This window comes from Tasmannia lanceolata, unplaced genomic scaffold (genome assembly GCF_043159265.1).
Source record: "Tasmannia lanceolata isolate RefF3 unplaced genomic scaffold, GAP_Taslan_0.1 ptg000015l, whole genome shotgun sequence".
NCBI lineage: Eukaryota > Viridiplantae > Streptophyta > Magnoliopsida > Canellales > Winteraceae > Tasmannia > Tasmannia lanceolata.
Window position 1 is genome coordinate 24,929,643 of NW_027518692.1, and position 25,513 is coordinate 24,955,155.

Genomic DNA, 25,513 nt, shown 5'->3' on the forward strand with positions numbered 1-25,513 from the left:
AGGTAGGATTACTCTTAATTCCCCTCCACTTGTAATTTATAATCATTTTTATAAGCTACTGTTACTGTCACTGCCATGTTTTGATAAATGAACTCACTCACTTCTCCTTTTCTTTTATAATTTGCTATTGAGAGCTTTTTGGGAATTGCAATAACCTTTGAGAGTTGGTTAAATTATAAAAGACAGAGTGAGTTAATGCAATTATTAAAACATGGCAGTGTCAATACCACTAGCCATTTTATAAGTTGAATGTGATCGTGCTTGAAAAAAATTAATCTTTTATGTGAGTTACCCAATGTGAGGGATTAGAATAAAATAAAACAGGAGTAAAACTTAGAATCAAAATCAAGATATAAAATTAAGGCTACTTATGTTGGCACTACCATGTTATATAATTGCACAAACCCAGCTTGTCTTTTCTTTTTCTAAACAGCTGCCAAATGTTACTACAGTTCCCAAAAAACTCTTGAGCCAATTTAAAATAAAAAGATAAGCTGAGTTTGTGAATTTATTAAAACACAGCAGTGCCAATATCAGTCTCCTAAATCAAATAGAATGTAAAAAATAAGAGTGTCATTATCAAAACGAGGAATTGGATATATCATATATGTTCCCACTTTTTTTTTTTTGATCGGTAATTTGGGGTTAGGCAGACCCCCACCAGCTATATTAGAAAAAGGAAAATTTACAATCTACAATCTAGGATAGATCATTCCCGATACATCATCAGAAATAATTTTTGCAAGTTCTTGTGGAACCAATTCAAGAGAAATTGAGTCTCCTTTACAGATACAGTTGGGTTTGGATAAGAAGTCAGCTGCTCTATTGCCTTCACGCCAAATGTGGGTCAGCTTCTAGCTCTCAAAAGAGATGAGCATGGATCTAATTGATTCGAGCGTTGGGATTTTCCGCCATGGGCACGGCCAAAGCAGGTTTATGGCCATAACAGCGATGAGCGAATCAGATTCTATCCACAGACTCTTAACTTGGTGCTTGATGGCTAATTTGATGCCATGATGGATGGCTTCAATTTCTAATTCTTGGATTGGGTGAGGATTGCAGTTAACAGAGAAGAGAGATAGGATTGTACCCTTGTGGTCTCGGAGAAGGCCTCCAATCGAGGCGGTTTCACTAGCCAGGGAGGCGTCCGGATTCAACTTGATCTCATAGGCAGCAGGAGGCTCCCAATGACAGAATTTTGGGTCAGTGGCTTTGCTGAACAGGGGAAGATTAAAGGAGTTGGAAATTCTTTGGTTTTCTTCAGAGTCTTCATCTTCCAGCTTGAGGGCCAAAATGCGAGACCTAGTTGCACTAATAATTCTACTTAAAAGGAACCTTTTATGGGTTTTTTTTTTTTGAAATAGTCTTGAGATTCTTTCCTGCCAGAGCAAGTAGATTGAAGCAGTGAGAAGAGTTCGAACAAGGGTGTAGGTCTGCCCTTTTTTCTTGAATTTGCTCCGAATCCCACTATATAAAACGAGAGGAGACAGAGATGAAAGCTTTGGGAAACCAATTGAAAAAGAAGAGACAAGCTGAGTTTGTGAATTTGTAAAACATTGTAGTGCTAATATTAGGCACTTAAATTATATAGAGTATATAAACAAAAAGGGGTGCCATTATCAAAACAGGGAAGTGGATATATGGTCCCGCTATATAATAACGAGACGAGAGGAGAGTAGAGGACAGGAAGATTGTAATCGATCTCTTCCTTTTTCTACTGCTCTTGTTTTTTGTTTTTTGTTTTTTTTTTTGTTAACGTGGAAGAGAGATCGATCGTATAACTTTGCAGGCAAAATGAAGACGACAAAGGGAGGAAAGGTCATGAACCCTACTGACGCTTATCGGAAGGAGCTTCGTAAAAAGGAGTTGAAAAGAGTAAGCCCTAAAACACCAAAAATAAGAACAAAATAAAACTAAATCTCATTCTCTATTCATCATTTTTTTTTTAAAATTATATGTTGAAATTATTGTTAGTATCTGCTTGTTTTCAGATGAATGCTGGTTTATTTTTATTTTTAATCGTATTCCGTAAAACCCTAATTTTTTTTTTTTTGAATGGCAAAAATCAAACGCTTCGGAAAACCCTAGGTTAGTACTCGAAATTAGGGTTTCGCTGTGATTGTGTGAGATTGCATTTTTTATTCTTAGAACTATTAATGCCCTAGTGCTTAGGGTTCCGATGGAATTCAAATTTTCGTTCTATGGCGAAATAATTAAAATCCGGAAGTCCAGTAAGTATTTGATAAACTTAAGGTTAATCACGAGTTTGTGGCTATAATTTTGTTAACCATACTTGCATCAAATTGTCCAAAAGTTGCTGAAATTTCAGAACTGAAAATCCTAGCAATTAACCTCAATCATGTTGTATATGGTTCATGCTCATCTTCAAATCAGTAACATGAGAATTTCTGAGGGAAGCTAACTTTAAACTTTGATAGATCTAGTTGAGGCAACCCAGGACCGGCCGATGTTGGAGGACTTCTAAGGGATGAAAGGGTGATGCCAAAATGGGACTTTTCAGGTTTAATAGGGATCACTGATTCCAATGAAGTAGAAGTGAGAGCTGTGCTTTAGGGATTCAGATTGGTTGAGAGTAGCGATTTGGATTGCCTAATTGTGTAGGGTGATTCTAAGGACGATGTTGGAGGGCTTCTAAGGGACGAAAGGGTGATGACAAAATGGCACTTTTCAGGTCCAATAGGGATCACTGATTCCAATGAAGTAGAAGTGAGAGCCGTGCTTTAGGGATTCAGATTGGTTGAGAGTAGCAATTTGGATTGCCTAATTGTGGAGGGTGATTCTCTTAACACCATAAGGTGGTTAGACGGTTCTCATCCCCACCCATGGAGGTTCACAAATTTCATTGAGGAGATTATGGATCGAGCCTCTGATCGCACTATTTCTTTTTGTCGGAGTTCGGCAAATAACGAGGCAAATAGACTTTCTAGGACGGGAGCACAACGGCAGAGTCAGAGCCTCGTGATTTTCGATTAACAACAAATGTTTTACTATGACTCTGGAATAAATTCCCGCTCAAGAGAAATAAAATAACATCTCAAAAAGTTGTCCCCTTGGATTCTAAATAACACCTCCAACTCTTCCGTGACTCTCCCAACCCAATTTAGCGCTTTTTAGGAAGGAGCTTCCAAGGAGCGCAGCCCCCTAACGCTCCCAACCTGATGAGTGCGGTCCCGTGACGCTCGCAACCTATTGGCGCCTTCATCTGTGCTGGTATCTTTGAAATATGGTGCATCAAACTCCTCCAACACCTCAAAGTCAAAGTACTTCATTGGTGCAAGTACAAAGGCATCTTCAGAAGGCACGAGGAAAGAGGACACGAAAATGAACATGGTTAGAAATTACTATTTTTTGATGTTCTTGAATTTTGAAAGTCATATAAAGAAAATATTACATAAACGCTCCCATGGTGCTCCCAACCTTAGACTCTTATAAACCTCCACGCATCCCCGCCTCCACCTTTTGCTTCTAACTTCTAGCTGCATTGACCCTGTGTGTCGATAATCAGAGTAAGTTTCACAATTTTTGGGTTCCTTTGATAATCAAATGCTGCATCATTATATTCCAAAATATTTGATGCCTTGACTTACAGAGGTCCTTGTGTTTGAATACTCTGTTCTTTGTTCTTACCCCTCCTCATTGTGTATATCTAGTTCTACCAAAGTTTAGGCTATCACAAATAATCTGTTCTAAGCTGCTTAGATTCTTTTCACATTATCCAACTTTCATTTGGTTATATCCCGGATTGCCTTTGTGGCATTATTGCATGATTTTGTAATCAAACCTTCTGAACTACCTTGCTTAAAATTTGTATACGCTGCTAAAATTATTTTCACTTCACCCTGTCATATCCTGTATTATTTCTACTGGATTAATGCAACCTTATGAACACTTTGCTTAAAATTTACACACTACTAAACTTATTAGCATTTCACTCTGTCATTTCCTGTATTGCTTTTATTGGATTAATGCATCGTCAAACATTTTGAGCTTCCTTGGATGGCAAATCTCATATTGAATTAATTTCTTTAACAGAACAAGAAAGAAAGAAAGAAAGTGCGAGAGGTTGGGATTCTGAAGAAGGACCCTGACAGCATCAAGGAACAGATTGAGAAGCTGGAATTGATGAGTAAGTGATTTTCTGCATTTATTCTTCATTATGGTGATACTAAAACTTTCTTGCTTTGATAGTCACGGCATTTTAATATTTTAGAACTGCATGTGCATGATTAGACCATAGGGGATTTGATCATCTGCTATTGTACTTTCTATAATCATAATCCAGTGACATATGGAGCTTCAGTTGCAACCATTAGCGTGGAAATTAAAAAATGCATTTCTCTGTCAGGTTTTGGAAGATAAATAATTCTCACAATTTACTTGGGGAAAAAATGTCAGCACTCCAATTTTAACAGGATGCGCGAAAACATCTTTTTTTTTTTGAATGGTAATATGATAATATGATATATTAAAGAAGACCGAGGGAGTCCCCCTTACAGAACTATAAGAGAAATAAAAACAACAAAAACTAGGAGATGAAATTAAGGAGGGAGAAAATCATAAAGAGTGAGAACTTGATTTGACACTCCATCTCTTGCTAACTTGTCAGCCACCTCATTAGCCGATCTTCTCACGTGCTGAAAGGTTAGCGACAATTCTTTGATGAGGTCCTTAATCTCATCAAAATACTGAAGAAAACGCCACGGGGGTTCCCGAGAGCCCCTGAGCCATCTTATAACATTCAACGAGTCCCCCTCCACCACACATCTACCTGAGCGCCCCCTTAACAAACTTAAAAAGCCTTGATGCACTGCCCTGACCTCTGCCTCATTCGAATCAGCCCTACCGATGGGCCCCGAAAACGCCTGTAGGACCACACCGTTACTATCTCTTAAAACACCCCCAATCCCAGTTGGTCCAGGGTTCCCCATACTGGAGCCATCGAAGTTGAATTTGACGATTCCGGCAGAAGGGGGGCTCCATTTGGTGGTTAAAACAGGCCTGATTTCCTGACTCTCACAGACCACTCTCCACCCTTCCCACAGGTCGAAAGCCGACACAAATCTGAATAACGGGAGTGCCCTTGCCCAAGATATAATCAGAGTAATGACCTGAATAAATAGTAAATGATGAGATTTAGCTTTCCCTACAAAAACTCGGGAGTTCCTTTCTTTCCAGATGACTCATAAGAATGCCATGAGTGTCAGCCACCACAAACTCTTGCCTTTTCTGCTCCATGGTATACATTTCCATCCGTCAATCAAATCTTGCAAGTAGGAGGGGAACACCCAATTGATGCCGAATCTTACTAGAATCCTCCCCCAGACCTCCCTAGCTACTCGACAATGAATGAAAAGATGATCCACCGTCTCCCCAGATTCAAGGCACATAGAACAGTGATCTATAATCAGCATATGCCTCTTTCGCAAGAAATCCACTGTTTGGATCCTATTTCTTATGGCGGACCATCCGAAGAAGCAAACTCGAGGGGGCGCCGCAGATTTCCACACCTTTGCTGCCAAAACATTGCCCTCAACAGACACCATACTGTTGTAAAATGACTTTACCGAGAATCTGCCTGAAGAAGATTTTACCCACAACCTTCTGTCATCTCCCGAGCCACTGACATAAGTCTCAGCAAGAATCTGTAATAAGTTGTTCACCGATGGCAGCTCGCGGTCAAAAAAGTTCCGACGAAAAAGAGGCTGCCATATGACTTTACCCTCATAGCACTCGAAACAGTCTTGGACAGAAACAAACTTATCTGCTGCTACTAAAAACAGATCCGGGAAAAGAATTTGAAGCGGAGCAGACGAACACCACCACATTGACCAAAAAGAAATCCGTGCACCGGAGTACACCCGAAATCGAATTCCACGTTGAAAGGGCGGGGATAGGCGGAGGATATCCCGCCATATCGTCACCCCAGGATTAAGAAAATTATTTAGGGAAGTCCACTCACCTGGTGCAACACCATATTTATCGGAGATTACTCTGGTCCATAATCTTGCGTTGTCTTCGCCGAACCTCCATAACCATTTACCCATCAACGCTTGGTTTAACTGCCTGATCCTTTGAATGCCTAGACCACCTCCTTGAATTGGCATGCAAACCTCTTTCCAGCTGACTAGTGCCATGACCCGATGTTGATCTGAACCACCCCACAGAAATCTTCGCTGAAGCTGTTCTATACGTTTCACAACAGACTCCGGGCATTTGAATAAAGATAGTTGATATATTGGAATATTAGCCAAGGCCGCTTTAATCAAGGTTAATCGACCACCTTTAGATAACAAATTCCGCTTCCATGTATCAAGCCTTTTCTCTATTCTTGCCACAATGGGATCCCATGCACTTTTACGTGGGCGCCCTACTCCCAGGGGCAATCCCAGGTAGGACGCCGGCAAGGACTCTAGAGAACAACCCATAATATTGGCTAAGGTAGAAGCTTCTGCCTCGCTTAGATTCAGAGCATAGATTCGGGATTTAGAGAAATTGGAGCGAAGACCTGTGGCCAGTTCATAGCACCTTAAAATGGCCTTCAGATTAAGAATCTCTGAGGCCAAGGAAGAGCTAAATAGGAGGGTATCGTCCGCAAATTGCAAATGGGAAACCTGCAACCCAGAAGCGCGGCAGGAGACCCCTGAAATCAGCCCCTCCGCTTGACCTTTCTTCAACAGCACACTAAGAGCTTCCGCTATAATAACAAAGAGAAAAGGCGAGAGAGGGTCCCCTTGACGCAAGCCTCGAGACGATTTAAAGAAACCCTGTGCAGAGCCATTAATCAAAATTGAAAAGTATGATGAAGATAAGCATCTCCTGATCCACCCTCGCCATTTCTCCCCAAATCCCATTCTGTGAAGGAAAAAGTCCAAACATTGCCAATCGACTCTATCGTATGCTTTTTCCATATCCAGCTTACAGATAATACCTGGCTCCCCTGACTTCGCCATCCAATCTACCATTTCGTTTGCCACCATCGAACAATCTATAATTTGTCTTTGGGCAACAAAAGCACTTTGGTTCTCTGAAATAATAGAAGGGAGTACCCTTTTGAGACGGTCCGCCAATACTTTAGCCAAAACCTTATATAAGCAACCTACCAAGCTAATGGGTCGAAAGTCAGAAGTTTGCACGGCTCCTTTCACTTTGGGAATGAGAGCCAGGAATGTTGCGCCAGTTCCACGATCTAACTCCAACCCCTCATAAAAAGCTTGAAAGAAGCCCATTAAGTCGCCCTTAACATACTCCCAACAATCCTGAAAGAAAGCAAGGCAAAAACCGTCCGGCCCCGGAGCTTTGTCTCGATTCAGCGAAAATACCCCTCTCTCCACCTCTTCGACCATAAAGGGTGCTTCCAAGCCTGAGATGCTGGAATCATCAAGAGTGTTAAACACCACCTCATCCAATCTAGGCCGGATAATATCTTCCACTGAATATAACTTTCGGTAATACGCAATAATTTCCGACGTAATCGCCATTTTGCTCCCAGATAGGGATCCTTGCACTTCCAAGACCTCGATCCTGTTGTTCCGACGCCGTGCACTAGCCATATTATGAAAGTAAGCATTATTTTTATCTCCATGCTTTAGCCAAGTAACGCGGGACTTCTGCCTCCAAGAAATTTCCTCCTGAAGTAGGCTCCCTTTATGTTCCTCCTTAAGTTTGCCCAGCTCAATTAAATCGACCTCTGAAGCTAATCTTTCCTCATCAGCCAAAGATAATACCCGAATCCGCGCTTGAATCCATATTTGACGCTCCCGAAGTGCCTCTTGACGGTTGGAATTCCATTCTTTGAGCTTTTTTTTCACAAACCTGAGTTTTGCCCCTATGATCCAATCAGCTGCACCTTCCACTTTATGGGATTCCCACCATCCACCCATCTGCTCAATCATATTTGGAATATGTAGCCAGCCTATCTGAAATCTAAAAGGCGATGGACCCCATGACTCTAGTCTTGGATCCAACAGAAGCGGGCAATGATCAGAGACAGAGTGTACAAGTGCCTTTTGACACACCCGGGAAAAGGGACAGCCACCCACCACAAAATAAAAAACGATCAATCCGACTTTTCCGAGAGTTTCTAGACCAAGAGAATTTAGCCCCCAAGAGCGGAATATCAATAAGTTCATTTGTAGCTATGAATTCTGAAAAAGCAAGCATATTTGGGGCGATTCTGGTACACCCACTTCTTTCTTCGACTCGTCTGATTTCGTTAAAGTCTCCCCCTAAACACCACGGATTGGCCCATTTGTTCCTAATCAAGATAAGTTCTTCCCACAACTGATGTTTCAACGAGTTAAGATTAGGACCATAAATGCCGGAAAAAGTGAGTACTTCCTTTGTATCCACTTTCAGAAGAACGATTGAGACTGAAAAGTGTCCAACCCAAGAATCTTGAATCTCCCATTTCGATTGATCCCACATGACTAATATTCCTCCAGCTGCTCCCTCAGCTGCCATAGAAAGCCACTCCCAATTGGTATTGCCACCAAGATTGTTGATTAGAACCCTGTTCGCCACCCCCATTTTTGTTTCTTGTAGACAGACTAGATTCGGCTTATACCGCTTCACTAAATCTTTAACCTGTGCCTTTTTTTCCAAAGACCCCAAACCGTTAATATTCCATGATAGGATCAGCATTTACGACCTGACATTCCCATTGCGCTTCCCCTAGTACACTTCCTGCTGTGAAGTCTCGACATACGATCACCTTTCTTGGAGGCAGAAGAGTTGTCATAATTCACGTCCGTTTTCAGCTTGGATAACTCCCGCAACAGTTTTTTAACTCCTTCCACACTCGAAGGATCAAAAGAGAATCTGAGATCCATTTCCCGAAGCTCCGCAACCCTGAACATAGACCGTAGATGCTCCTCAGGACCGGAATAGGTTAACCCCAAAACTTTACTAGTAGAAAGGATATGGTTGACGAAAATGTCCAGAATTTCGGATTTGGGTGAAACCCAAGAGATAGGGCTTATATCCTCTTCCACCCTTAAGACTACCGCTAAACAATCATTCACAGATCCTTCAGTTGAGCCCGAGCCGCCTCCAGTATCCTCCTCCTCCACCGGAACCTTTCTTTCTTCAGAGGGAAATATAGCAGACATCGGTTGGGCCAGATTTAGATTAATAGGGCTTTGCGTGGAAGAAACCACCCTACCTTTGCTAAGGCATGGATCTGTGACTAAGGATGATCTCTGATTTAGCTCATCGCAGATGGGAAATTCTCTGTATGACGAAAGGGCGAAACTGAGGGTATCCAATCCTTCCCCTAATTGGGGGAGGACCGCTAGACTGTCTTCACGAAGGATCTCAACAGAGGATACACCATCAAAAGCCTCGTATAAGTTAACCGCTAGCCGAGAAAATGCTGCCTCACTCCTCTCCTCAAAAAGCAGAGGACAACCTTGCTCCAAAGGCGGTACCTCCACTAAATCCAAAGAATGACTTAAACAGGACGGAGATGGGCCTTTGTCACTTCCCTCCAAGCCCACGGCAAGGGTCTCGACTCTATTAAAAGAGTTAAAAGGCGAGAGCCCAACTTGAAAGACTTCTGCTAGGCCCACCACCGATTGGTGTGCTGTAGAGACCCGAGTCTTTATCCTAAAAGGATCCAACGGTTGGGGGGAAACAATTTGAATTAAGGGTGAGATAATAATCTGGGAATTTGAACCGAGAACACCTGTTCTCTGCCGCCTGCATGCGATATCTCCATCTAACACGTCGCCCTGACATGGAAAAATAGTGAGACTTGGTGACTTCTCCCCTCCCGTAGGCTGAAACCTACTACTCCCATCTTGTGCCACGTGTATGGATTGATGACTATAAGTCGGCGCGTTCAGACTACTCATTATTACTGATCTGCTAACCTGCGCCTTCGTCTTCTCCGTCCACTTGCTGCCGGAGATACATAAATTTCCCGACCGAGATTTTGAAAGACCATCTGAGGGTAGAACACTGCTGTCAATCAACTTCGGATTTTTGAAGGCCTTCACCCAATATACTACTTCATCCACGTAAACCGGAAGTGAAAAAGCATCTGGGGAAGTAGATGCAGTCATAAGGAAAATTGAAGCTTCCTCATACCCTTCTCCTTCATCGCATGATCTATCTGTGGCCAGCACCCTACCGATACGACACCCTATTTTCCGGAAATTAACCCCCGTCCATGCATGTGAAGGAAGCCCTACAATCTTCCACCAGGCAGTCGTAAAGTTGTCGGAAAATTTGTCCTGCCAGGCGCGTATCTCTGCAAAGGGATTATCAGTGGCATTAACCCATCGGAGTCTGAAATCAATGAAGGAGGCATCCGGAGACGATATTATAGCCACCTCCCCTTTGGATAGCTGAAATATCTCAAACTCGGCGGTGGTTCCCGAGACGCCCTTCAACCACTGTTGGAGCTTCGAGGAGTCTTGCAGTGACCCGGTGCGAAGTTTACCCCAAAAAGCTCTTTGAGTGTCGAACCGTGATCCCAACTCAATAGATTCAGCCCAGATTTCCTCCGGAGACGGAGAGGAATGTGACTGCACCTTCGGACTCTCTTCCGTTACTACCTGATGCTGCTGAACCCCTTCGAGCTCTGTCTGATGCTTCTGATAACTCCCCACCCCCCGCTGGTTCATAAAAGTCATTGAGGGCTGCTTTTTCTCATCTCTTGATAAGCTAGGCTGGAAATTACGAACACCAACTGGGAGGTTAATGTCAAAACCCGTCCACACCTTCTGGCATCTGTAACACTCCGGTCTTCTGCGGAAGTTCACGAATCGGCATTTGGAACACCGCCAATCCCCCAGATTTCTAGCTTTTCGGGTATCTAATACCCGTTGTAACCTCTCTTCCCGGCGACTCTTCTTAAGAAACCATCTACCACCTGAAGATCCCTCTCCGACATAATTCCTAGCACTAAGGACCGATTGAAGGGGACAACCAATCTCCTCCACGCGACTAGAGCGCATATTCTTTGTGTACTCCTCCATCTAACCCCCCGAAGGAGCCCTGAAAACGCCCCAAGAACACAATGTGCAGACCCCTTGATCCTTCACCTGCCGGATATGAGCCCGAAATAGATGAGGAATTCGAAATGGACGACGAGAGTGAGACCGAAACTGAGACAGAATATGATGAACCCGAAGTTTACACTGTGGAAGGCTCAACCTCTGAAACTGACAGTACAGACACCGAAGAAGACGAAGGAGGAGATGAAGGAAGAGAAGCAGAAGATGAAGAAAGAGAGGAAGAAGGAGATCTAGAAACCGAAACTATTAACAACAACGAGGAGGAGACACCGGAAAACATAGAAGGAGAAACGAACCCTACCAGGACGACCCACTCTTTAATGAACCACCCGGGACGAAGCCCACCTCCCACAGATCCCTATTTTGAAGCTTTTCTGCAATCCTTAACAGCCCCCTCTCAGCCCCCAAGTAGCAGAGATGACCCTATTCCAGAGCCCATGTTCTTCCTCTAAATCCGGAGATTGTTCGAGTTGATTTTGTTCTTGAATTATGGGTTTAGAGAAACTTTTTCATCTTGTCGTGTAGTATTTAAAGGGCTTAGAAGAGTTTTTTGAGAACGGTAATATCCTTCTGACAGCCCTTTAAATACTAAACGACACGATGCTGCACGCATCTTATAAAAACAGTGGAGCACCTGAATCATTTCCCTTTACTTATTTACCTTATGTTATTGGAAAAAAACCTACCGTTAAAAAAAAAACCCAATGTTATTGAAAAAAAATCATTTTAAGTACCAGTGGTATAATGTGGGACTACATCTTACAGGAAAACATTATTATCATGCATAGTTCATAAATTACCTCGATATTCTTTGAAATAAATTGTGATTGTTTTTTTTTTAAACATGTTGATAATGTCTTCTATGTGGTCTTTGTATTTGTAATAGTCATTTATCAGATGCCTTCAACCTTCATAACTGCATAAAACTTTAGGGATCAATAAGAAAAGGTTTAGTTATTTATAGTTTCTGATGAAATGGTTGCTATTGAATAAACTTCTGAAAGTTACAAAGTATTAGTTATCTGAATGCTATTACCGAGGAAAAGGTTTAGGGAAGACTGAAGGTGTCACCATAGATAGTTTTCGTACCTCTGGTATTCTGCCATAGTGGAAACAAAATCCTGCCTTTGATGCCTGATATGACTTTTGGTTGAGTAAATTAATTCCACCTTTTTGCTTGAGATTCTTGCTTAGGTGCTCGATGTTACTTTGTCAGAGATCTTCGATGGGCTCTACATTCATCCTATTTGAAGCAATCTGAGGCCCGAATTATGCAGCTCTCGTTTGCCCTGCAGAACAGTAATAAGTGAAAGATGTCCATTCAGGAATATCTCTACAAAAGGAAGAACTCTTCGATCAATTTCCTCACTTAACACTCGTTTGACTTGGTGATGACTTCTCGATCTCTACCGTTTCACGTTTTGTCACGATTGCTTTTCGAGATTTCCTGAACGTTGGGTTATTCTCGTCCAACTTGAGGGTATGCTGTACACCACTAATCCATCAGGGAGCTCCTCTAAGTCCCCCATGGTCCACACTACCTCTTTCTGACACTTTTGAGATACTTTACTTGTCTAACAAGAGCTCCACTGGACGAGGCTGTGAATGTGGTTACAATCCTAAACAGTGTTATTTTTAGCATAAGAGTAGCAACACTCCCCTTATAAGCACCAACCATGGCAACAAGCCAACAACCTCCATTTTACGGTCCATGGCCTGGTGCGTACCTTGCTAGGGCAGTTCAGGGTTGACCATCATGTGCTCTGGGTGGACTTCCTACCTTTTGTTGACAGATTTGTGCTCCAAGCACTCTTGCCCCTTATCATGCTGCCCACCGGTTTGGGAATAATACGATTGTGAGATCTGTGGCCTTAATCACACTATACTACTATAGTCGATTGTTGCTGTTGAAAGGTATTTTGGTCTTTACTATTGTGTGTAACCCTAGCGTGCGCGCACGCGCGCACACACACACACACACACACACACACATATATAATGTGAGGTCACGATCGATCGACTCACCTTTTCCCATATCTTTCTCCACACAGTAATGACAAAATCAGCAAATTTTTGAAGTACCTTAGAAATATCTCTCTCTCACATAATCTCATTAATACAAGCTGAATTTTCCGGTTGCAATTGCGGGTTCTGCCGTCGTTTTGATCATACAAAATATTTCTTTAATATTAAATCAATTTTCTAAAGTAAAACTGTGGCTTTCTTTTGGATATTTACATAGTTTTATATCATATTATGGGATGTTGGCAGTGCCCCTTTTTTCCGTGGCATGTTGCATGTGAGTAAACTGTGCATGTTTTGTTGCCAACTTCTATATCATCTATTTTTTGTTATTATTTATTTTCCCTGGCTGATGATATTTTGATCTCTCTTTTTGATTTCAGAGGCAGATGGTGCTCTGGACAAGGCAAGGAAGCACAAAAAAAGGCAGCTTGAGGACACACTAAACCTTGTTCTAAAAAAGAGGAAGGTGATGTATCTCTATCTCCTCAAGTAAATTTTGGAGTTAGATTTTTTTTAAACAATGCGGTGATTTTGAAACCCAAAAAACCTAGATCGAGTACTTATCAGTTCTCACTGCAACAGATTCTGTCTAGTTCAGGATTTTGGCTTCCACTCAATTTTTTTTGTAGAAAAATGAAATAATATACCATTCAAAAAAAAAAAAAACCTTGGAAGTAAGAACTAGATCTAAATACCTTGATAAAAATAGATAAGGAGATAAATTTCTTGGAGTCACACCAACGAGAGCAAATGTGTCGCAGCCATAGTTAACATAACAGGAAGCGAGTGCGAGAACTGAAGTGGGCCTCTGATTGTAGAGGGGGGCTCGGTGAACGTCATCGCGTGGCCTTAGAATCGTAGTCCGGGCCCTTGGAGACTAGCACACGTCTTGGATGAATTACGGGATCTGATACGGCTTCTTCATTCTAAGCTAATGCATAGGCGGAGATCGGCCAACGAGATGGCGGATGGACACGCGAAGGAGGGAGCTCAATGGGGGGAGACATGGGTGGTCTTTAATGCTTCCAGAATTGGGTGACTTCCCATAGTGTCATCTTGTAATCTCTGTTTTGCCTTTTCTTATTGGGACATCTTGTCCCACCCCTTGAGAATAAAATCGTAACCTTTAAAAAAAAAAAAAAAAAGAAGAAGGAAGGGAGGAGTCTACAAAGAGAAAATGCAGGAAGCAAAAAGCACTGAGTAGAGAAAATGTTTGGGAAGCTTCATCGAAAGTCAACATGAAGCATATAATAAGCGTCATTGGAACTATTCACCTAAATAGGAAGCATACTCTTCATTAAGAGGAGGCATGCGCGAAGCATGCTTACCCTAAATTTGGGAGGGGAGAAGAATTTAGCTTCTGAAGTGAGCTTTTGTAGAAGCAAGCTTCCCACCTAACTAGGAAGCTTCCAGCAACTATTCACACGAATGGGTTCCTTGGGCATTACACTAAAGAGGTCAAGGCATCAAAGAGGTTGAAGCATCACACCAAGACACGTAGACATCACATCCACATTATGCATATAGAGCAAAGAAATCTTTTTTTATTCATAAAATCATGTCAAGGCCCGAAGGGTTACCCTTGTATATATATGTCTCCCACGATTTCATAAGCCTAATATGTGGGCCCTCTTGTGACTTAAACAAATAAAACCCTAATTATAGATTATTCTCACTTTTTAATGACAGTGCTTTAATAGAAAATGTTGCAAAGCTTAATGACCATGATGGTCAGATATAGAATATTCTCACTTAAAACCCACAAAAATAAAAACCCTCACTTCAACTCCGTGAATATAAAAACCCCCTCACTCAAACAAGTCATGGACCATGATGGGCCCACCTCATAACTAGCTTTATTTAAACCCAGGGACACAATGACAAAATCCAATGACCCTATTTGAAATCCAACACCCAAGTAGGCCAATCTCATTTTCGAAATTTCAATGAAAGCTTGGAATTGACTACTCTTCCCTTTATTGTTCTTTATGTTATCGGTCTTAATCTGATTCCTCTCAGATAGAATGGAAACAAAGTGGATGACAAGGGAGGGAAAAAACCGCATTTGAGATAAAAATATTTCTGGGTAAGAGGAAGCAGGTAACTTTTTGTTGGCTTCATAAGTGGTCTGGTTGCATCCTTAGGCTGAAAATAGGGTGTCTTGGGCGATGATGAGAAAAAGAGATCGATGTTTTTTTCTGGGGAGGTTGTGGGGAAAAAGATGTTTAGATATTATGGACAGAAGGAAAGAGAGAATTTTATGAAGATTGGATGGAGGAAGGATGAAATACCTTTAGAAAGCTGAGAGGATAATTTTATTATCCATTTATCTTGATCTGTGATCGTCCAACTTTGATACCATGTAAAAAATAGTGCTTAGAGATAATGGGAAGGTTAGAGAAGAGAGATAGAGAGATGTTGAATGGGAGAGCATTAACTCAGTTTCTATATATATAGGGTGATGATATTCTTACCCCCCCCCCCCCCCCCCCCCCTCTGCAGTACTCATTCGCCCCCTTTTTAACGTGATTCGACGTCAAAAACCGTTAAAGTTGCCCACTGTTCACATCATAAGGGTGGTGAGTGCGTACTGCGCGCGCGCTGGGTGGGGGGGGGGGGGGGGTTTGAAAATATCATCGCCCTCTGTTTGTGTGTGTGTGTTAAAGCCGACCCCAACTAGTTTGGCACAAAGGCTTAGTTGAGTTGAGTATGTCTGTGTGGGCGCGCAGGGGCCCAATGACCAAAATACCCCTAGGGTGGATTTCAACCACCTCTAACAGTTCTGTCAGGAGCTTTATGTTTCTTAGTTTTTTACTCTTCGGTCCTCAGGATAATTGGCTTAATTTGTTTTAGGAATGCATTACTGGTAATCTCTGATGTGTTTTCTCTTGTGATACCTATCCATCTTCTTAATGCTGATTCTAATATGTACAGTTTAATTTTCAAGTATGTGGTGCTTATCTGGTTTACTACTTTGTTGTCTATATGTTCTTTCTTAACACCGTGTGCTTCTAAACAGGAGTACGAAGAGAAAATGCGTGACAAGGGTGACACGCCAGTGATGTTCAGGTCAGGCTTTTCACTTGGATCTGATTTTTTCTTAAGCCTGGGATTCCGAATTAATTTTTAATTTAGCCTATGCTTCTTTTCTTTGATTTTTTTTTTCTGCTTTGGTTCAGCCATTTGGGACCTCCACGGAGACGAACAACTGCAGAAGAAGAGGAGAGGGTGAAGCATCCAAAACCAGAGGTATTTCTATATCTATATATGATATGTTTCGTCCGATCCATAATTTCCAACCTTTGATTTGCCAACTTGCAGTAACTGTTACTGAATGCAGGACTCTGTTTACTATCACCCTACACTAAATCCTACTGGGGCACCACCTCCTGGAAAACCTCCCATGTACAAATCATCAATAGGTGATCCAACTTTGCGTCATTGCTTGTCAATCCAATCCAAGGGTTTTATTTGCTTTTTTTTTTTTTTGGTTCCCACCTTTCATATTATGTCCATTTTTTGTATTTTTCCAACTGTAGGACCCAGGATTCCCTTGTCAGCTTCATCAAGTGCTGCTGCATCATCTTCAATGTCGGAGTCAGAAGACGTGGCCTTGGCTGTACCTCCTCCACCGCCTTTGCCAGATTCTGGTGAGTTGGCATCTGCTGACGATACCACTATACCTTCGGCTTTACCTCTACCTCCACCACCTCCTATGCCGCCAACCCCTGCAGCAGATTCAAGTACATCATTGCCCCCACAACCACTGCCGCCACCACCTCCAGGCCCCCCACCCAAAGAATTAGTTGCAGGTCGCCCTTCATTGCCTCCTCCTCCGCCACCACCACCTCTTCAACGGCCTCCTCAGCCACCTCCACCTGGCACTGGCGGAAGCGAGAGGGAAAAAGAAAAAAATATAGCATCGGATGGCCTAAATATAAAGGAGTCAGATCGGGTAAGTTCATGCTTTGGAGATAAATCCGTTTGATGTGGTTACATAATGCTGATAAAGCTTCTGTGTCCGCATTAATGGGCTTGGCTCATCCTTGTTAATGGTTGCCTATTATGTATGTCTACATAATTAATGATGATTTAATTATCAGTTTATAACTTGGTTTTCAATTTCCGTGGTCATGTGTATACATTATACCATGTCGAATTTTTCAAAAGCTGAAAATGATGGAGATTAAATCATACACTGAATCCACATGAGCCACCCCAAGGCGATTCATACCAAAAGTTTATGAGTCAACATGACCTGTGCTAGAATGCAAGTATGCTTTTGAAGTTTCAACACATTTCATAGTGTTTAAAATCATTCTCCGGCATTTTGAAGATTGTTAATTCATAATCAAGCAATCATAACAGCCTCTATCTTGCAGGCGACATCTGTACTACCTCCACCTCTGCCTCCACCTCCACCTCCACCTGGATTGCCGCCAAAATTGGTGACTCATCACTTAGACGGTGCACCCATGGATTCTGATGCCAATAATGCTACCGGGTCTAAAGATGCTCCTCCTATGATGCTTCCCCCACCGCCACCACCTCCAAGGCCGCCAGTAACACTGCCAAGGCCTCCGATGCTCGCCACTTTACAACCCGATGTGTTACCACCTGGCATTTCACGTTTCCCCCCACCCCCACCACCAGATATGAGGCCGCCATTGCCTGGCCCTGGTATTCCTGGACGGCCGCCTGTTCCTCCTGGAATGATGGCCCCACCAATTCCAAGACCACCGTTTGGTCCGCCTCCTGGTATGCCACCTCTCATGTTGAGGCCTCCACTGCCCCCGGGGCCTCCTCCCTTTCAAGAAGATGATTTTGCTGCAGTTAGACCTTCAGCATCTCAGAAGCCCTCATATGTTAAGTCGGCAGCGTCTACTGTCGTGAAGAGGCCACTAGCACAGCATACCCCGGAACTTACAGCTATGGTGAGCTTGTCTTTTCTCTGCTATTATAATGCCTTTTCCAGTGATTTCTCTGAGTTAATATTTATAATATACCTTTTGCTTGGAATGATCCCACTCAATCGAACCAAAGAAGGACATCACCACGTCCCCATGTGACTCCCAATCACACCTCGATTACTTGTTGAGCCCAAGTTACCCAAGGAAGCCTCAACGAAATTGATCTTTAGATCATTTGGATGTGGGGAATCCACTAGGCTTTTCTCTCCTTCTTTCTTCTATCTAAATTTTCTACCTCCCATTTTCTATGAAGATCTTGGGATCTTGGATAGAGTAACCACAAAACTCCACTCTAACATTTAGCCCATGAGAAGATATGGGTTTTGAACCATGTTACCTGGTTCGTCGGTTTGCTCGGTTCAGGTTTGCAATTCGCATTTCGCGACTTTCATACAAACCAACTTCACTTTTTCTTATTCACGTCTCTGGTCCGCTTCATCCACATGGGTGGGCCCCACCTTTTTTGCACGTGTATCTGCACAAAAGAAATACATGTGTGGGCACCATATAATTTCTCACGTTCTATAGTTAATTTAAAATGTGCTAGGTAACAGTGAGGGCTCTAATATCTAAACCAGGGTGTGCAAATATCATTTCTCTTTCTATATTCTCTTCTCTGAAATACAAAATTTGTCCTTTTATTACAAATCATGGGTATACTTGTCATTGAACTCCCAAGTGAATACACTATCTCACATGTTTCATCACGTTTGTGCCTTTCCTATACAGGTGGTAGTTGAACCTCAAACAAAAGAAGAAAAGCGAAACCCCAAATATGATATATACAATTGAACGCTATAATAATAATAAAAAATGATACATGCAATTGAAGTAGAAGTTGCATCACTCAGACACTGTCAAACCTGTTGAAAGTAGCAAACCATTGGTGCACTATACCAGTTCGCAATTCGATTATTCAAATGAATTGTGCCGAACGTATTGCAAACCAGCTTGCATTGTACGATTCACAATACGGTGATATGGATAGCGAACAGGGTAACACTGTTTTTTTTGCCCAAACAATCTAGCAATCAATCTCTCTTTATCCCCATAAGTCCTTTGATTCATTTCGATGGATTCTATTTCGGGGAGGCACCCAATATTGAAATTCTCAATTGTTAGTTGCCTCCCCACAATACCTAAGCAATAACAAAAGGAGCCATGAGCCAAAGAATCCAATCATTCTTCCCTAGATGGTGCTAATACCATTCCTCCAACAAGTCAAAAAAGAAACGGGGAACCACCTAAAGAATACCAAATAGTGCGAGGAATTGACTCCAGATCTCTCTAGCCATCTCACAACGAAGGAAGATGTACATGACTCTTCAACCAGCATTCAACTGAGCGTGGGTGTGACACCTAACCAAACAATAATAGAACGGACGGATTGGGAACTCACCTCTAGGATCTGGAGCCCACATTCTCCTATTCCTAGGGAATGAATACATTGGCACCTCTTCTAAACGACCAAAGAGATTTACCATCCATAAAAAAAAGACCACCTAGATTTGCTAAAAACTATCTCATTATCTTTAAAATTATGGCAAACAACCAGCACCACACCACTGTACCCCGCACTCTCTTGTTACTGTCCACTACATGATACCCCTTCTCACTCACTAGCCTATAGAGACCCAAATAAGCATGGCATAACGGAACTTTGACCCTACCAAAAATCATCCCAAAACCTTACACCCTGTCGACTCTGAATCTAGTGAATGGCAATAATGCCTCATTGACACCACATAGTACAATGTTGATCGCCATTCTTCCAAGCCCCTGCCTTGCCTAAATCTTGACCCACCCACTCTCCCCCTCTTTCTCCATACTTGCCCATAATTATTTTTTTTGGGAAAGTAACAGCAATTTCATTGAGAAATCAAAAAAATGCATACATAGGGGACAAGCCGTCCCCGTTCCCAAGCATACACGATTATAAACTTTAAAACCCATCCCATTCTTAACTTTACGAAGTTCAAGCAAGAATTTCCCCAGTGCCGCTAACATCCGTAATGACAACTGCATCACGATTCACGCCCGACTTAGCCAGTTTGTCAGCAGCCGAATTTGCAGACCTTCTCATATGGGATAGGGAAGGGCGGATGACTCTAACCAAGTCACGAATTTCATCAATTTTGTTTGCGAAACGCCATGGCCCGCAACATTGATTCTTGGCCCATGCGATAGCATTTGAGGAGTCGCCTTCGACAATGACCGGTCCCAAGTTCTTATTCACGTACCATCTTACCCCGAAAAGTAAAGACGATGCCTCCGCCTCATTCTCATCACAAACCTCTGTGGGGCCCGAATATGACATTAGGATGTTGCCTATGTGGTCGCGGATGAGGCCACCCACCTCCGCTCGGCCAGGATTGCTGAGAGAACTACCATCAAAATTTAGTTTAAGCCAACCCTCCGGTGGAGGAATCTAGCACGATGTAATACTTACGGCTGCCTTCTTCTCAGAGATTACAGAAGTCTAGTTACGCAAGATAGCACCAACAGAATATGGGAGGCTACCCTTGGCATGGGCCCAAGCGATAATAGCTAATTTATATCCAATGCCACGAGGACCCGTGTCTGCTCCTTTCCGTTGAAGATGCGAATGTTTTTCGTTCCGGCCAAATATGCCATGTGATGGCATAAGGAATAGACCAGCACGATGATTGACCAAGGCAACCGTAAAAGCGCCACCCCGATTTAAGATTACCTCAGCAATGCTCTTCCGTAGAACCCACGACATACCAAAAAATCTCAATATACCCATCCATATGTGATAAGCGAATGAGCAGTGCAGAAATAAGTGGTCCAGGGTCCTTCTCATTCGAGCACTTGACGCACCGACTCGCAAGCCAGAATCCATGCTGCTGTAGTAGTTCACAGGTATTGATGCTGTGGTGTGCCATTGTCCACAGAAATTCTTTTATACAAAGTGGGGCATTGGTGCTCCAATTGATTGCCCGTCGGGAGTCCCGGCCTCTTCCATCATTGATTTTTTAATCGCACCGAAAATCTGCCTTCGGAATCGGGTATATACTTTGCGATTATAATCCTTCTCCAAAGGGTCTTCCACTCCTCGCACAATCCACAAAGCTGTTCTGCCGAGGGAAGCACTCTTTCTCAAGCAAATATTGTCAATTCACGACCCCCATCCAGTCTCAGCTGGCAATCTCCCCCCTTTAAACAAATGCTTCATTCTCTTGCTTTCTTCCTTTCCTTCCCAAAGAAAAACTCTTTGGAGCTTTTCAACCCTCTTTGCGCTGACATTGGAATCTTCTTGAAATGGGACATGAAATTTGTAGGAAGATTAGTGAAAAGCCGCCTTAATTAGGGTTATCCTCACACGAAATAACTATCCCTTCCAAAGTGCCAACCTCCTCTCGATACATTTAATCACCATTTCCACAAAGACTTCGAAGGAAAACCCAAGCCAAGGGTTCCAAGTAAGAATTAGGAACCCTATTCACTTTTCACCCAAAGGCCTCAACGGTCAACAAGTTGTTCCAGTCTACTCTTTTCAATAGTGATGCCTGCCAAAATGCTCTTATCCTCAACACCTTAACAATCACCAAACACATCTCAAATTGCAAAGTGGCCTTCTGCTTTCGGACAAGTAGCTAAAAGTCGTAAATCCATCCTTTCCTTTGGTTGGGAAGTCAGGTTCATGTTGACGTGCCTTTGGACTTTCAGACAAGACTAAAAGTGTCGTTGCCAAAAAAACCTTCCTCAACCGTTGAGGAAGATCGGAAAAGGCTAAAAGTAAGAGTGGTTAATTCCAAGTAGTCTTTTCACTATTCTCATTACTCATGACTCATGAGATATGGTTGTGCCTAAATTTTCAAATTAATTAACCTATTTTATTTGAAGTCACTCCACTTTTCTTGAGATGATGGAAATCATTCTCTCTTAAATTTTCAAATTAATTAACCTATTTTGTTGGAAATCATGAGATATGGTTGTGCCTAGATCTTTTAGATGGTATCAGAGTCTACGCAAGAGAGAGTTCCTTGAGAGCCGTCTTCCCCTTCTTCTCGTCTTCTAAGTTCTCTGAAATCCTTACGTAGGCACCCAGACAACTCCCATCTTCCAAATCCTTCTGTCTTCTTCATTCTCAGAAGCCTTTCTCCTCTCCAATCCCTTTCCATCAAGCTTTTACCTTCTTCATTTCCAGAAACTTTTCTCCAAAAGCCTTTTTTTAGTTTTCTTTATTTCTAGAAAACCACCTTTCTCCAAACCCTTTTTTCATCAAGTCATTCACCATTCTCCAAACCCTTTTTTTCATCAAGCCTTTCACTATTCTCATTACTCATGACTCATGAGATATGGTTGTGCCTAAATTTTCTAATTAATTAGCCTATTTTGTTTGAAATCACTCCACATTTCTTGAGATGATGGAAATCATTTTCACAAAAAATAAAAATAAATAAATAAATCTTGAGGTGATGGAAACTCTCTTGTTGGCAAGGGATGTACCTTATACTTGTTTTACCCCTGTATGTCTGTTTTGATGTGTTGGGGTAAGTAATCTGTGTTTTTTTTTGTTTTGGAACAGTAATAAGAATGTTAAGATGTAACCTGGTTTTTGTTTTACCCCTGTTATGCTCCTTGTATTTTCATATGTTTGTCTTGAATGATAGGATGCTATGTAATCTGTTTCTTGAATAACAAAGAGAAAGCGGCTCATCGCCATGGATATTTTTTGAGTACATGTTAGTTTCAATCTATTAAAGTGCTGATCACTGATTTGGCAATCCAAATCGTTCATCTGCTGGGCACAATGGATGGACATATCCCGAAAATATCTTGCATTCAGCCATCCAATTTAATTTGGGAGGTTTCCTTTTAACTTTCCGAACAATCTATTTCACAGGCCACAATTTGAATCTTTAAGATATTCCAATGGGAAAGGTCTGGGCATAGCTTATACATGGTGGGGACCAGCAAATGAATGGTTCAGATCATTATCAACGTTGTCCTCACCTGTACTTATAGTCCGCCATATTTTTCTCAAATGAAATAGTTCCAGAGACCATATAATTCCAATAGTTTCTAATATGTTTCTACTGTTTTTGGTCTTTTATGTTCATTTTGCTTGTGAATCTTAACTTGACACCCATTTGTCTGAAATCAGGTTCCTGCGTCTGTGCGTGTGAGGAGAGAGACTGCTGTTCAGAAAACAAAACCAAAGCCACAGGTTCCTGCAGTGGCTGTGGCCCCCGCCCGACCATCAGTAGCCCCTCCCTCTGTTGGAAAACCTGTCTCTATGGCCCACCCATCAGCTCCAAAGCCACAGAGCATTGACGACTCATATATTGCTTTCTTGGAGGATATGAAGGCACTTGGCGCACTCGACAGTTAGCCACTGGTGAATTAGTGTTGACAAAAACCTCTGTGTAGCAAGAAAAAAAAAATGTAAATTCACTTGTAATGGCAATTGGGCTCTCGGTTCCTATTGATTATATTTTGTTGCCTTAATTTTTTTCCTTTAGCCTTGTATTATAACTTTCTCTGATTCTCATGGCTAACTGAATACTTGCTTTGCCCATACCTGCTTTGACAGGAGAATTGGAGCAATGTGAACTGAATGTCACATTTGGCTTCCTCTCATGAAATGAATTGATCCGGAAAGGGTATCAATTTTAACCTCTTTTATATCTGATTTTTGCTAGTAGGTTCAAATTGGTATACAAATCTCCTCAAGATGGATTGATCACACAGATGCAGTGGTGTGCCTTTTTTTATAGAAATCAAAATCTTCTCTAAAACATAACATTTTGTATTGAATGCAGATGAAGCCTCCAAGCACTAGATGCTTAACACCCTTGTAAGATCAGATTATGATTTGAAGAACATTTATTTCTACCTGGTTTTGTGCTCATTTCTGCTCTTCTCTCTTTGTTTGAACCTCTATTAGATTGACAGTCCATGATCAACGGCCATGGATCATCCAATCAGTGCTTGATCGATCGATCGAGGGCCATGGATCATGGAATCATGGTTCTTTTCTTGGCAGAACCCTAAATGGATCAATCATTGATCATCCAATTGGGGTGTTATTCATCAGCAGTTGGTGCCCGCAGGATCAAGGATCTATTCATGTCAAGGAGTGTAGCCACCGTCGTTTTAGATTTGGTAAATTTTGAATTTCCACCGGATTAAGTTGCACTTATCGTATATCTATTGCTCTTACTCCATACTAAAATTAGCGCCAAATCCTCAAATATAGAATTTGGCATGTAACTTGGGATTAAAAGACTCTCCCAGCAAGAAAACCCTCTAATCAACCTGAAGAAACCCAAAAAAATAAAAATCCTTCTTCATATAGCATGTATGTCGTTCTTCAATACAAACAAATGTATCTTCGGCCTCCCACTATTATGGATCCTGATTACCATCTTCCTCCTCGTTGCCATCATCCTTCTCATCCTCATTACCCTCTTCTTCATCTTCTACCGTCGAAAATCCCAACCCAGTTTTCAGGCCGTCGATCCATCGAAAGTCATCATCGCGGAGAGGATCAATGATAAAGTCCACGTGGAAGAGATGGGACCGTCCATCGCGGAGATGAAAATCGAAGTAGAGGAGAAGGCTGATCAGCTGAGTGTGTTTTCTGACCGTCCGTCTGCGAGCGGAGAGAGCCGATCGACGGTGGAGACGGATGCGGTGTCAATGGTGTCACATCTCGGGTGGGGTGGCCGTGAAGAATCTTCTTAATTTCATACTTTCAAAACTCCCCCATGTCATCATGGACTCCGTCAAGTTGACTCCCTTTTACCTTGTTCGTGTTCTTTGTCAGAGTCTTTGTTTTGTCCTACAAAGTCAATCATAACTTCTTTGACTCTCAATTTTAACCGTGTCAACTAATTTTTTTTTTGTGTTAAAAATAAATATTTTAACCGCATCAATTATTTTTCTTTTATTTTATTTTAAAATTTTAAAATTTTTTTTCTAAGAAGGAGAAGAAGATTGTTTTTGAGAAGAAGAAGAAGAAGAAGATCATGAAGGGGGCTACATAATAACCACTATGGGGACATCTCTGTCATTAGACAGTTCCACTGATCTAGACTACCAGTTTTTACTGAAGGCCCTTAATTCCGTCTTCATTATCAGTTCCGTTGCACCCTCACTCACCATTCTGCTTTGGCTCTGTTTGGATGCTTAAGCATTCTTTGGGCAAGTGAAGTCCAATGACGGGTAGGATTTTAAAACCTTGGTAGAGCCAAGTCCAAGTTAAGTCCCTATCTGAATGCAAACTTAACACACAGATAGAGAGAGAGGGGGAGGATAACTAATGAAATTTCTTCTTTTTTGGGCTATTTCATATGGAAAGATAGGCGATGGAATGTCACTAGACAAGCAATTATTACACATGTTTCTTGTCTGGTAGTTTTTAGGGATTTAGATGCTTATAATGGCACCCAAGCACCATAAACATGAAGAAAAGTGATTTTTTTTCTTGGAAATTACCTTAGAATGCCT

At 42.0% G+C, this 25,513-nt stretch overlaps 1 protein-coding gene across 1 annotated transcript; it reads left to right on the plus strand.

Moving 5' to 3' along the window:
- Positions 1–1,678: 1,678 nt before the first annotated feature.
- ELF5 (proline-rich family protein) lies at positions 1,679–23,686 on the plus strand. The gene is made up of 9 exons (XM_077354045.1): positions 1,679–1,875; positions 4,054–4,147; positions 13,445–13,530; positions 16,084–16,133; positions 16,244–16,313; positions 16,405–16,486; positions 16,604–17,019; positions 17,447–17,998; positions 23,166–23,686. The coding sequence occupies exons 1-9, from the start codon at positions 1,795–1,797 to the stop codon at positions 23,391–23,393; spliced, it is 1,659 nt and encodes a 552-aa protein (XP_077210160.1). The 5' UTR covers positions 1,679–1,794; the 3' UTR covers positions 23,394–23,686.
- The last annotated feature ends 1,827 nt before the right edge of the window (positions 23,687–25,513 follow it).